The sequence below is a fragment of the Pelodiscus sinensis genome, chromosome 3 (genome assembly GCF_052426305.1).
Source record: "Pelodiscus sinensis isolate ZL-2025 chromosome 3, ASM5242630v1, whole genome shotgun sequence".
Classification (NCBI taxonomy): domain Eukaryota; kingdom Metazoa; phylum Chordata; order Testudines; family Trionychidae; genus Pelodiscus; species Pelodiscus sinensis.
The window spans coordinates 167,458,826-167,473,479 of record NC_143054.1 but is presented as its reverse complement, the minus strand read 5'-3'; the positions used below and the strand labels follow the sequence as shown (position 1 = coordinate 167,473,479).

General features: G+C 44.1%; 1 protein-coding gene across 4 annotated transcripts in view; it reads right to left on the bottom strand.

The window, feature by feature from the left end:
• The window catches only part of SRBD1 (S1 RNA binding domain 1), a 245,431-nt gene that overhangs the window by 226,459 nt on the left and 4,318 nt on the right, over positions 1-14,654 (bottom strand). For 2 of the 4 annotated variants that reach the window (XM_075925414.2, XM_075925417.2), the window contains exons 2-3: positions 8,181-8,394; positions 813-892 (exon numbers count right to left, since the gene is read on the bottom strand). In XM_075925414.2, coding sequence (XP_075781529.2) covers positions 813-892 — 80 coding nt within the window. In that variant the 5' untranslated portion in view covers positions 8,181-8,394. Of the gene's footprint in view, positions 1-812; positions 893-5,682; positions 5,867-8,180; positions 8,395-14,654 lie in introns of all 4 variants that reach the window. The other 2 variants (XM_075925416.2, XM_075925415.2) reach the window with 2 other exon arrangements.

Below are 14,654 nucleotides of genomic sequence, written 5' to 3'. Positions count from 1 at the left end.
CATGGCACGCATGGAATAGATGTAAATCCTGTTTAGAGTTACTGGTTAACCAAGATCCTGCAGGCAGTAAGGGTGATGCTCACCAGGTAACTGGTTAAGCCTTTATATCCCTAGCACAGAGCAGGGCAAGCCCCAGACTCTGCTCCCCAGCAGGAGCTGAAGGGACAACTTAAAAAAGCTGATATGTCAGATGTGGCCTGTGGGCTATAATTTGCCCCCCTCCGGTCTAGATGGATATATTCCCCTAGACACAGACACCGCACATGCCAACAACAGGAGTTTTTCCTGCTAGTATGAGAATAGCATTTCCCCAAACATTACTTACACCTACAGCAGCACTCTTGTGCTTAACAGGTACATTTACAATGGATTTATCAACATAACTATGTCCCTGAGGAGGTTGATTTTTTTTCCAGTACAAGTAGATGGAGCTTAAGAACGGTTATAAAATTGTTTTCTGAAGTAAAGGGAAATCACACAGGGAAGACGAACAGGAAGGAATACAAAGCCTATAAATAAAGCCTTTTATGTGACTGTAGTTAGTGACTGGGGTGAAGTACAGGACCTAGAGCTACTTGAGACAGACCTCTGGCTTTGCTAAAACATTACACAAGTTTGTACACAGTTGTCTTTGTTTTGGGGACATTAGTAGTTAGTCTGGAACACACATAATTTGCTTGCCATTTGTTATTTTCATTGTGAGAGTTAAGTATGCAAATGGAGAAGGGGTGTTTTGTAAATTAATCCCTTTTTTACATTCTACAAATACGTTCTGTAGACCAAAAAGTATTTGAATGGAAAATTAATCTTACGATTTAAGAAAGGACGGTAACTCATCTTCTGATACCACTGGTTTGGCTTTAGATTTTGCTCTCCTTGGTAGCGTGGACATCTGAAAGAAATAAATTGGAAAAAATAAAACTTTGATTACAAAAATATTCTCTCACCAAGATTATCACAACTGTACGCTATAGAGTACATTCATAGAATCATAGAACACTAGAACTAGAAGGAACATCGGGTCCATTCCCCAGCCCTTGCGGCAGGACCAAGCACTGTCTGGATCATCCCTGATCAATGTCTATCCAACTTGCTCTTAAATATCTCCAGAAATGGAGATTCCACAACCTCCCTAGGCAATTTATTCCAATGTTTAACCACCCTGACAGTTAGAAAGTTTTTCCTAATGTCCAATCTAAACCTTCCTTGCTGCAAGCCCATTGCTTCTTGTCCTATATAATTTTTCTCCCTCCTCCTTGTAACACCCTTTTAGGTACTTGAAAGCTGATATTGTGTCCCCTCTCAGTCTTTTTCAAACTAAAACCTAATTCTTTCAGTCTTCCCTCATAGGCAGGGCTCGACAAACCGCTGAATCTACTCGCTCGTGGCAAGTAGATTTCAGCCAGTTGTTCCATGCGCCCCATTCACTGGCGCTTCACGCATGCACAGTGCTGGTCTGGTGCATGCGCAGTGCGGGGCTGGCGAGTAGCTCTCGACGGGGTTGTTAAGCCCTGCTTATAGGTCATATCTTCTAGACCTTTAATAATTTTTCTTGATCTTCTCTGAACCCTCCAGTTTCATTTAATGCATTTAAAAAGCAGAGCTGCAGCGGGGTTAGCTCCCACTACGGCTCTGCAGTTTTTCCCATTATTGACTAATTGAGTAATCAACAGAAATTCCATCAACTACTCAGTTAGGTGACTATACACAATTTAACATCCTTACTGTGTGGTTGCCTCATCTCAAAAATGATATATTGGCATTGGAAAAGGTTCAGAAAAGAGCAACAAAAATTATTAGGGATTTGGAACGGGTTCCATATAAAGAGATATTAAAAAGACTGGGACTAGGAAAGAGGAGACTAAGGGAAGATATGATAGAGGTCTATAAAATCATGACAGGTATGGATAAAGTGAATAAGGAAAAGTTATTCATTTGTTCCCATAACTTAAGAACTAGGGGTCACCAAATTAAATTAATAGATACCAAGTTTAAAACAAACAAAAGGAAGGTTTTCTTCACACAACACACAGTCAACCTGTGGAACTCCTTGCCAGAGGACTTGATGAAGACCAGGACTTCAACAGGTTTCAAAAAAGAACCAGATAAATCCATGGAGGTTAGGTCCATCAGTACTTATTAGCCAGAATAGGAATGGTTCCCTAGCCTCTGTTTGTCAGGGGCTAGAAATGGAGGACAGGAGAGGGATCACTTGATGATTACCTGTTTCTGTTCACTCCCTCTGGGGTATCTGGCATTGGCCACTATCAGAAGACAGGATACTGGGATAGATACTGGGATACAGGATACCATTGGTCTGACCGGTATGGTCGTTCATAGGTTTGTTCTTACTATATTTATCATTGAAGTATTATTTTATTACATTATGAAAAGACAATACTCTTCCACCATTTCACTTTCATAGGCTTAATCTAAGTGATACAAGCTATTATAAGACAATGCTCCTAGATTTCATCAAGGAATATCAGATTTAAAAAGCATGAAGATATTTAAGAAGCCAAATCAGAGTTTCTCCTACGCAACCTTTGGGTCTTGAGCAGTTCGGTCAAACAATGAGTGACTACAATAAAGCTAAAACTTGTTCATAATAATTTTAAAAATTACACTGGCGGCTTATTTAATTTTAAGAACAGCAATAAATAGCCACTTCCCCTTCCATTTCTCATAAAGAGCTTTGAAATTTACATCTTAGTGCCATGGATGTGCTTGCTTTGATCTGCACAGCTCTGGAAAGTCTGGGACCATTGAAGGAAGTGGAAGTCTCAGGTCTGATTCAGAACTGCATCTGTATTCGGTTTCCAGATGTGCATATGTGAATATGCTCTCTCACATAACAATATTGTGGAAACAGTAACAAAATGGTAGTAGCTTTTTGTGCCATAAGGGGATACTTATTTCTTAAATTCAGCCAAAAGTTGATCGATGACACATTTCTGAAGCTCCTTCTCAGTTTATAATCATGGGAGTTCTCATTCAATTTCTCTTTTTCCTCAATACTCAATATCTGTGTTGAGAAAGTGGTAGCATCAAAGGGGTTATGAATCCAGTCACTATTGCATGATATGGCTAGACAGTATTCCCTGAACACTGTGCAAAATCCTTTTAGGTGTGCAGTTATAATGGTTTTAGTGAATTGATCCAACCAAAGTTTACGATCTGCCAGGAAATCACAAACAGAACTGAACCACTAAGAGTGATTGTTCTCCAAACATCTTTCCCAGGCTACAAGTTCTTTATCATGGAATCAGCTCAGTCTTGCACATTGAAAACTTATTATACTGGGGCCTTGACAAAATAAATTTAGGTCATTAATCCTTCAGAAAATGTCTGCTAAATAAGCTAGGCTTGAAAGAAATGGCTGTTGGGGAAAACAAAAACTAGAAAGCCCTAGGATTTTGTCCCATGAGAGACATCTAACTTTGGTATGGGTCAGAAAATTGTGTAAACTAATTTCTTCAAAAAGTATGTGAAATATTCTGGACTTTGTTGCCTGTGATTTTGTGAAATGTACTGTTTTCACTGCATTGTCCAGCACTTCCTTCAGTCCCTTAGGCATACGTTTTGCCGCAAAAGATGGTCTATGAATAATGCAAAGAATCCAAGTGATGTCTGATGCAACCTTTTTTGTTCAAGCTACAAATTCACTATGCTTCCCAATCATTCATGTGGCCTAAGCAATGAGACCAATGGAAATACCTAAACAATGAGACCAGTCTATTTCCTTTTCCTGAAACTATGCATTAGTCTGATTGAAGATATTTTCTCCAGTTATACATTCCTTCAATAGCCTGCAAAACAAATGTTCTTCCGCCAGACCTTCATTCACATAACATACAAATTACAGCAAAATAGATCATTAGCAACATTAGTTGATTCATCCAACTGTATAGCACAATACTATTCACCCTATATACAGTTGTGGTCACCAAATTACTTGACATATCATTCATTCTTCGCAACAATGTATTTTTGGACAAAAGTACTAGGTCAATCCTTTTTTCAGCCTTTTCTCTGAGCATGCAATTTCTCTTTATACAGGGACCAATTGAGCTCGCTGCAATTGTATGGGCTTCTGATGCTTTTGCTACTTGGTAGCTCACTCAGTAGGACACTTCAAATGCATTTTTATCAGTTCTTGCTTTGAATACAAAACAGGTCAAGTTTTCATTTGGCTAATTTTCACTTGAAAAAAATCGAGTGAACTTGTTGAGTTGTGCGCAATGCCTAGTCTCTAAGTGGTACCAAAGTAAAGAAGGTTTGAGACTGCTATTGGCAGAACATCACCAGAAATTAAGTTTGAAGGTTTTGGACACTCTTGATCACCAAGGCAATGTAAAGCCATATTATATAAAACTGTTGTCATTTTCTTTTCTTAAGTGTCTTTCCAAGACTATCACAATCATTGACTCAGATTTTTCACACTTTGGACTTAATGAAACACTTGCTTACGTTGAATGTTCATTTTCTTATGTCTTTACATTTTGGGTGCATCTAGGCTGGCATGATTTTGCGCAAAAGCGGATGCTTTTGTGCAAAATCTTGCCACCTGTCTACACTGGCCACAAGTAATGTACAAAATCAGTGATTCTTGCGCCAATACTCCGACGCTCCCGCTCAGGGATAAGCCCTCTTGCGCAAGTATTCTTGCACAAGAGGGCCAGTGTAGACAGCCACGTTAATTTCTTGCACAAGAAAGCCCGATGGCTAAAATGGCATCTTTTGCATAAAGGCACATGCCAGTATAGACGCTCTCTTGCGCAAATACTTTTAACTGAAACACTTTTCCATTAAAAGTATTTGCGCAAAATCATGCCAGTCTAGACGCAGCCTTTCAGTTTTCAGCCACTTATCCATTATGGGTATACAACAAGCCAAATAAAAATAATACATTGAGAATGCTCACAAACATATAGATTAGTAAACGAGAAGATTCATTTGTGTCTCAATGTAGCAAAACAAAAGTCCACAGACAATGAGTATGGACTTACTGAGGGATCTGACCACCGCTACACTGCCTACAGCGATTGGTTCTGGTTGATTTGGTGCGCAAAGGGCTGGTACATAGGGGCATCCCTAACGGTGCGCATGACCAGGAACAAATTAGCCTGGATGGCCCCCCAGTTCAGCATGGCGCTCTCTCCTACTCTCCCCCTTATACTGCCCAATTTTCCCTGTCTGCCTGTCTTGGTGCCTGGGCTGTGGGCCCCCATACTGCAGGCAGATTTCTGAACTCTGGCTCTATCCAACATTATAGAATTTTTTCCAATAATTCCCTATGACATTCCAGTTTGGGAATCACTGTCATAAGGGACTGAGCCTCAACCATCAGTTAAACGCTTTGAATGGCTCATATCTGGTGGCTTAGGAAATCCTTCTCAAGGATCTACTCCTTGTGTTCCCAGAGAAATAATTAAGTTACCCAAGGCTTTTGAAGTTAATAGTCTTACATGTGGCACAGACCAGTGATAGCATTTGAATGAGTCACCCTTTTTAACACCCAGATGCCCTGTTACCTGAGTGGGCTCTTAAAACTGACTTTTCCATTCTAGGGCAGTGGTTTCCAACTGCTGGGCCGTGGCCCAATGCCAGGCTGCAAACCGCTGGCTGCCAGGCCGAGGCAGCTCTGGGGGTCAGAGCTGGGTACACCAACCAGTGCCTCACCTCTTGCCGTGGCTGTTAGGAGAGGCATGTTCTGCTCTACCTTTCAGCCAACCAGTGCTGGGCAGGGGCGGGGTCTCCTCCCAGACGCAGACGAGCAGTTCGCTGCACGGCAGGAGGGCTACACGGAGCCCGGCACGGCAGTCTTAAGAGTAGCTGTGATCTGGCAGCACCATTCAGCTTGTGGCTAGGAAGCAGCACAGGGCTAGGTGAGAGAGGCGGGGCGGGCACTGGGGGCTCTAGGAGTGGGGCTAGTGCTTGGAGGCTCTAAGAGGTGGAAGGGTGGCACGGGGAGGTTCTGGGGGGAGCAAAGCTGATATGGAGGGTTTTCAGGGCAGGACTAGTACAGCTCTAAGGGGTAGGGGGCACTGGGGTATCCAGGGTGGGGAACTGGCACTGGAAGACTTTGGGGATGGGGCTAATAGTGGAGGTGCTACAGAGGCAGGGCTCTAGCACTGGGGGACACTGGGGACGGGGCTAATATTGAGGACTGGGGGCTGGCACTGGGGAGACCCTGGGGAGGGTTGGGTGCAATGGGGCTCTGGAAACAGGAGGCTGGCACTGGAGGTTCTGGTGGTGGGGGGCTGGCACTGAGGCATTTGAGATGGGGGGTTACAATGAGGGCATTGGGTGCAGGGGACTCAGATCAGTAGCTGGCGCTGGAGGAGTAGTGAGGGGTGGGTGGAGGGCTCTAGGGGTTAGGGCTGGCACTAACAGGGTTTAGGAGGCCGGGGTGTACCACAGTCCGAACCACTGAAAATAGCCAGCTTCAGCTGCGGCAGCCACCCACCACATGGCAAGTGTCGGAGCTGAAGTCAGCTGTACGCAGCAGCAGCAGCTCTGGGGGCCGGGGCTTTTGATAGACTGGTAACATTTTATATGCGTATTCATTATTTGCATAATAAATATGCAAATATGTATATAAAATGTTACCAATCTGTCAAAAGTTTGTGAATGAGTTTGCCGGTCCACAGTATAAAAAAAGGCTGGGAACCACTGGTCTAGAGTGACTATGTCTTACTTTTTATTTAGCTTTATTTATCAGCATGTACATCTCTGCCAACAGCAGGACACGGGAACTCTGTCTAAATGGAATGTGTGGACATACCCAAAGTGCAAAAAGTCCCTTTTTTACTTGAAACCCATGAGCGCATCTGTGCTTCCCAATGACTTTTTGCAGTGAAGCTCAGAAATTTCACTGGAAAAAAAAATTATCTCCACAAGAGGTATAGAGCTCTTACCAGTGATGTTTTTTTGCAGGGATGTGCAAGTGAGGACACATTCTGCAGCTTTTCCTCTGGAGGATATCCCAATAGTGCCTAAATGACCTCTCTATCCAGCAGCTCTGCTGCTAGGTAAACAGACATTCACCACTCCCCTTGTAAAGCCCTGAGGAACTTTGAAACTCTCTTTCCTGTTTTCTTGGAAAGTGCTCTATCATCTGGCCAGGTGACAATACCTGCTCCACTGACCAAAGGATCCCCTGCTTGAAGTAATGCTGAGCTACTGAAGCTGATCAGTGTTTGCAGAGAAAGGGCTCTGCAGGGATACAGGATGCCCCCCATCCCATAAGATCTATTATCAAAATGGAGAGAGCTGCACTGTAGGATAGCAGCCCTCAGGACATTGCTCTCATCAGGGGATGGAAGTGCTGCAAATGTAAACACACTCAAACACCTGTGGGAGTGAGTACACAAATCACTGTATTGTTTTTCCAGTTCACTATCACCAGTGAAACTTAAAAAACAACAAATAGACTAGTAGCACCTCAAAGACTAACAAAACACATAGATGGTATCATGAGCTTTCATGGGCACAGTCCAGTGAAACTGACAGCACAAAAACTGCAACTGTAGGCAATATCTGTGTTTCTGTTTTGCAAGCAGTGGGTACAACTCCACAAGTGTGCATGGTTTGGTCAATTGTTTTTTTTTACATTTACTGGACTACATCATTGTAAGCAAATAGTTGGAGTTTGTTCCCAAGAATTATAGGACAGCATCTGGCTGCATCAAGGTCTCACATACCATGTCAGGAGCATAACTCAAGAAGAAGAAAAATAAATTTGTTTCTTGGTGTTTGGAGCCAGTTTTTCCAAAGCAAGGTCTGTAAAAACCTTGACAACCACTCATTTGCACGAGAACCAGGTAGCTGAGTCCCTTTGCAAACCCAGTCATTTAAAGCAACCCCACCCAGGCACTATTAACTTGACCAGATGGTTTTCAGCAGTTTTCCCCATTAACTGGTACTAGACTGCTAGTGCGGATAGGACAAAACCCTTTTCCAGCACCACGGCGAAAAACAAAACTAAGCCCTACATCAATCAGCACCAGCCATTAAATTCCACTTAGAATTGGTTTCCAATGCAAAAAACAGTTGTCAATAACAGACTGGCTTTTTAATTTTGTTTCATAGGCAAAAATGCCATTCATGTGAATGGAAAAATATTGCTCTCTTAGAAGAGATCATAAATCTGTATGAACTCAAAGGACTCTACTCACCTTATTAGCTTTTTAAATTACTCTTCACTCCACAAGCTGCGCTGCTAGCTGTTTTCTCTCTCAGATGCTCTTGCTCCTTCACAGTCACTTCTTTCTCCCTTTTCCTCTGATCATTAAAGCTGAAAGATCACTGCGCCAGACTCCTACAGGAATCAGATTTTCATTGTTTTTCCAAAGACACATAAAATGGTATTTTGTTTTAATTTTGAAGCTTCTGTAAAATTGAAAAAATGTTATTTAAAATGTGTGAATTTCAGTTCTTGAAAATTAGGACAGATCAGTTTGGGATGTGTAGCTGTTTACACAATTAACCACTGAGCTTGAGGGGTGAGGAGGAGGTAGGAGCTGGTGCGTACCAGCTCCAGCAGAGCTGCCTGTCCCTCCCACCCCTTACGGAGACAGAAGAGCGGGAGGACAGAGAGGAGCCAGTGAGCATGGGGAGCTGGCTTAAAACCCCCGGCTCCTGCCTGCTCCCCCACACGTAAACATGTAACTAAATTAAATGCATTTTAACATCCCTAATATCAGCTTAGTGGTTCAGGGTGAGTGGTATCTTTCACTTCTCTCAGTTTCTCTATGGTCACCCCTTTCAAGCGACACATCTACATTTCTTTCAGTGTCGATTCCTATCATTCACCCTGGTTACAGCACACCCTGTGATGGGATGCAGTCACAGACGACCCCTCAGGGGTACCTCCCAGGGTGCTGACATGGCTACTGCCACTCGCCTTCCCGCTCTCTGGGGCTGCTCACCACCGAGTCCTGCTGGGCCAGCTCAGCTCGTTTCCCCCAGCCAAGGCCCAGAGCTGAGATCCCCGCCTCCACTGAGAAGCAGTACAGACACTGATGCACTTTAAGTCCAAGGAGAGTGCAGTTTAGGGCCCAGCCTCCTGGGATATCACTCCCAGATGGGATCAAACCCCAAAGAATTAGGTAAACCACCTTTAACAATGAAAGGAGAAATGTGCACACTGGTTGCCCCCGCAGGTAACAATTGCTTACATTGGGTTTGATAGAAAATAAAAATGGTTTTATTAAGCTGAAGCAGTAGGATTTAAGTAGTAGTAAGTGGAAACAGGTAGAGCAAAGTAGGTTACAAATCCAAAGAAACAAAACCACTTGGCTAATTCTCTATTGAAACCTCAGTGCAAACAACCTCACCGTAAAACCTTTTCCAGCTGGCAGTCTAAACCAGGGCTCTTTTCCTCACCCTGGGGTCTCAGGCTCCTTCCTTCAGGTGCAGCCCAGCCAAAAGACCCAGACCTCTCCTTTCCTATTCCTTTTGTTAAGGAGTTGATGCCACTCCCTACCAACCACTGCTCAGACTTCAGGACAAAAGATTGTTTAACAGTGGCTCATCTAGAAGTTGCAGGTAACACCCTCCATTTCTCCCATTCACACATTTGAAACTCACAAAGTATTCCCCACTCCATGTGTCTAAATTTACACACACAAATGATACAACAGAGTAAGAAAAACAGAACCAGCAGACCATGACATGAAGATCAATGGGTTACATGAAATAATTCGCTCAAAACCACTTTTGAGTTATGTATATTCATGTCCATGAGTCCATTTCATAAACCATGGGGGGAGGGGCTCCATCACACACCCATTTACCAATTGTGGTTCATCAAGAGGTCCAATGAGTTTGGAGAAATAAAACTCTCTCCGCCTGTACACGCCTATTTGTCACAGAACCAGCCCTTGGGGTGGGCTGCTGGAGTGGCTGTCCAGAGCAATCCACCAAACAGGGAGATGTGCACTGACCCAGCCTAGTGCTCCCTCTTGCTGCTCTCGGCCAGTGGCAGGTCTGTCTTCTCCCTGACCCCTGCCCTCCTCCCACTTGCTTCTCTAGGCCAGCCAGCTGCTAGCTGAGTATGCCAGGGGCGCAAGGGTGGAAAGGAATGCTCAGCCACTGTGGCTCCATTCTGCCCCCACCTCCTCCCCTCTTACCATATAGGTGGCAGGACCAGGGATTCCTGCTCTTGGGCTCCTGCTGGGCCTGGTGCAGCACTGCTGGAAGGGTGCTGTACATGCAGCTCCCCTACTTGTCCCACCCCGCCATTACTCAGATGTGGAAGCCAGGAAGCACGATGGTTCCGGACCATCCTGAGCAAGAAGTGATATTGGCACCCAGCAGACAGACACCCCAACCAATTAGTACTCCTTGATACAGGTATGCCCCACAGATCAACTAGAGTACCTTTGCCCTATGCCTCCAACCAGCACCCCTGGGAGTGGAGGGGAGAGTTCCCATTTTGCCATCCAGTATCCCTGAGGGAGACTGGACCTCCCTTAGTTCCCTCTGCCCCATCTGCTCACCAGCACCCCGATCTACAAAGGTCTGTGGCTTGGGTAAGATTCGGAAGACTGGCCTAATCTTTGGGGACATCTAGGTTCTGATCTTAGATTCTGTGTCTCTCTGTCCAGAGGGGAGGTGGAGAGGACTAGCAAGACTAGTTTAAATAATGACTCTGTAAATAAAATGTATTAAAGTTTTTAATTTTTAATTTTTAAAATGTATTACATTTGCTTTAATTTCATACAAAAATGTAATACCCTGGTATTTTATGTGAAGGCTGAAAGTGTGACAACTCCCTTTTAGTGGGAGCAGCACATGGTTGGTGTTTAGGACAGCTTTGGCTTTTGCTAGCTTATTTACACACACAGCCTCCCTCACACAGTCCCACGACTCCCCTCTGCCCAACACATACACCAGGGCTCCTTGCATCTACTTTACTTTTCCCACGTAGGCTGTGAATCATCAGGAACTGCAGCTCTGGTGTGTCTCCCCTCCGCTGCCCTCTTCCATATCCCCCGAAGATGGACCAAAATGAGACAAAACTCTTTTCACTTTTTTTACATCTTATACTAGTTTAATAAGAGTAAAACTCAGTTTCCATGTAATTGTTTAAATGAGAGGAGAATCAGGACCTAAATCTCTACCTAATCTAGAACACAGGTGTTAAAAATATTCTAGCCTTGAATCTTTTTAAAACAAGGTAGATTAAATCTGCCAAAACTGTTAATGCAGATTTAAGGGTCCTTAATGGTGCCTCATGACCTTCCAGATGAACTAAATTTAAACCTCTGAAAATCAGGAAATGAAAGAATTAAGTCATATGCCACACCTGCAATATAAAATTCAATCTTGCCCCCTGAAAACAATGCCCTAGCTCCCCCCCTCCCCGCCCCCCCGGCACTCTGCCTTCCCAAATGTTACAGAACTCTTGTGGAACAGAGCATATGAACACTTGGGGGACAAATTTTAACAAAATCTCTTTACTAAAGCTTAGTGTAGCACCCTGCCCAGGGTGAGGATGATCATCAGCAAGGACTGAACCTCAAACATCTGCATTTTACACACAGCCAGCGCTCAAATACTGAGTCTAATCCACACAAACCACACCAAACTTTCAAAATATTACCACTCCTTCATGCCTACCCAGAGCATTTCTTCTCAGATATTGTCTTCACCTACTCTCACTAAGCACTGGAGACCAGAAACATTACCAGTCTGATGACAAACCCAACGGTAAGAAGTCACCTATATTCACCTCTGCAAACATCGCCTACAATACTCAGCACTACCATGAGGCATACTTGAGGTACTCATACACATCTCTTCATATCAGTCACTGTTCTTCTATGCTGCTCCATCTAATCCCTCCTCCATTCAATACAGCTGTACCTAACACAATGAATATAGTTGAAATGCATGCTGATAAATGTTGAAGTTCAAATATATGGAATACAACACAGACAATGGCATATTCTTTTAGTCCTTCATAATGACTTATGATAGCTTAACTCAGCTCATGCAAAGCATACTGAGAAGTGATTGTGAATCTGCAGAACAGCTTATGACCTGAAATCCTAATGCAGCTTCTAATGCAGCAAAAGGTGTGTATTAAGGTAAACATCCAACCACTCAATCTCAGCGGTTACATGTTTATACGTAGGCGGGGGGGGGGGGGGGCTCCCCAGGAGCTACTCCCACCACCCGCTGCTGCCTCTGTATCTCCTTAATCTCTGATGATAGGACAAGCAGCAACTGACTTAAATTGCAGCAAGGACAGTTTAGGTTGGACATTAGGAAAAACTTCCTATTTGTGATGGTGATTAAGATGCTTAGGAAGGTTGTAGAATCTACATCAATGCAGATTTTCAAGAACAGGTTAGACCAGTGGTTCCTAACCTGTAGTGCACAGACCCCGGGGGATTTGCGAGGACACTGCAGGAGATCTACAGAAAGTTTTTCAAAGTAAGGATTGGGCCCATTATGGTGGGCCTGAGCCTTACTTTTCTTTTCCTTTTCTTCCTATGCTCCCCTCCGCCCCACAGAACACAGAGGGGAAGTAGCAGCCATGTGCGCTGGGATGCAGCTTGCTTTTGAGCCTGCTCTCCAGAAGCTAAGGGAGCGTGGGGAAAGTGCTTGCATGGTATGCATGCCTCTCATGCCTGGCTGGTGTGTGAGAGGCATGCACGGGATGCACGCACTTTCTCTTTGCTCCCTTAGTGTCCAAGGAATGGGATCAAAAGAAAGCCTCGTCCCATTCCCGATGTTCTGGCTTTGCCCCCTACCCTTCCAAAATTCTACCCTTGAGGAGCTGGCTGCTCCAGAGCTCCCTTTGGCCATGAACGCCCCCTCTCTCCATGAATGGGCAGGAGATAGAGGGGACAGAAGCTAAGGACGCAGCGCGAGTGAACAGCAGCCAATGGGACCCGAGAAGCTCCGTGCCCTTCAGTCTGCACGTCCCTTAGCTCACGCTGAAGCGGACAAGCTGTGACTGTACCCTGGAGTCGGCTTAAAATGGTAAAAAGTGTCTGACCCTTTTTTTTTCCCCCCTTTTTGGAATACATCTCCCCGCACTAACCATTCAAAGGCTATTAGAGTGGCGGGAAGGATTTAGTTGGACCACTAGCAAAAATGGATCGATAGATCCAATAAAATGTTATTCAATAAAAATATATGGCACCTCAAAGTTGTCTCATTTCAATGTGGACACGCTGTATTATCTCTCAGTACTACTATATTTGTTTAGGTAATATGAACTAAACATACATTTCAAATGATTATCAAGTAATGAAATGTTTGAGAACAGCTATAGTGTTTGGGGATCCATAAAATGTTAAGAGATTGAAAAGGGGTTGGTATGCTCCAAAAGGTTGGGAACCACTGAGTTAGACAAACACCTGTCAGGATTAGGGATGTTAAATATTGATTAATTGAACAGTTGATTAACTTCATGAATTCTTATCAACTACCTGACTATTCTATAAGCCCCAGAGGTGGGGCTGGCAGCCAGTGCACTCTGGCCCCGCTCCTGAGGAGCCCCCTGCCTCTCCGCACAGCTGCCTCTGTATCAGAGGCAGTAGCCTGGGGTACCAGGAGGGAGCTGATCCATGAGAGGAGCCAATTTAAAAACCAGCTCCCCTCACAGATGGGTTGCCTGTCACCTCGCACTGTTGCCTCTGATATAGAGGCAGCAGCCCCTCTCAGAGGGATGGGGAGGGCTGAGCTCCCAGACTCGGCGCAAGCCAGGACTCAGCCGGGTTGCTGGCCAGCCTGCTAAAAAATTTAGGGGGGGTAGGAGAGGGACAATGCATGTAGTCTATAGCATTAACCGCTAAGCTTTTGCTTAGCAGTTAATCAATAATACTATTACATCCCTAGCCAGGAATGGTCTACAATACTTAGTTCTGCCTTGAGTGCAAGAAACTGGACTGGAGGACCCTTTGAGGTTTTTTCCAGTCCTACGATTCCATGACTCCAGGAAGATTGAGAAAATATCTTTTGTAGGTGTTGCAGGATAAGACCCACCAACTCAAATATGATGATGATTACTGAAAAACTTATTCATCATAAGAAAGTTTCACCACTTCCAAAGGATTGGACACATTACCTCTCATGTTAATGAATATTTCAGATTATACCCCAAACACATGCTTATAGCCAATTCTTACCTAAACTAAAATTCATTTAAAAAGAAAAAGAGCATTGACTGAAAGATATATATATGCAGATTTGAGTACACCTCTAAGATCATATTCATAGAAAAAGATGGTAAGTGTTGTAGCTGCAAAGAGTTATTTCAGAATTAGTTCATAGTTTCTAGTTCACATTTAGGGTGAATCCAGCTTTGGACTAGAGATCTCAATTTTGTGACTCAAGCTTCCTAGATGAAGCTTAAAGCAGATCTAAGATAAAAAGGAGCAGGACCCAAAGATCTTTTATACAGATCCAGGCCTTCTCTTGACAGGTGGGAATTCTTAGGGGGAACAATAGGGACTTTGAAGTAGGGATGAAAAATCCCACTTAATTAACTGGTTAAATTTTACGTTTAAATGGTTAACTGATTAAATAGGGCTGGTGGGGGGCCTCCAAGGCTAGGTTGGAGTGGTCCCCCTGCCGTAGGGAGGGGCTGCTCCAGCCCAGCTGCTTTCCACCCTGCACTGGCCTGGAAATCA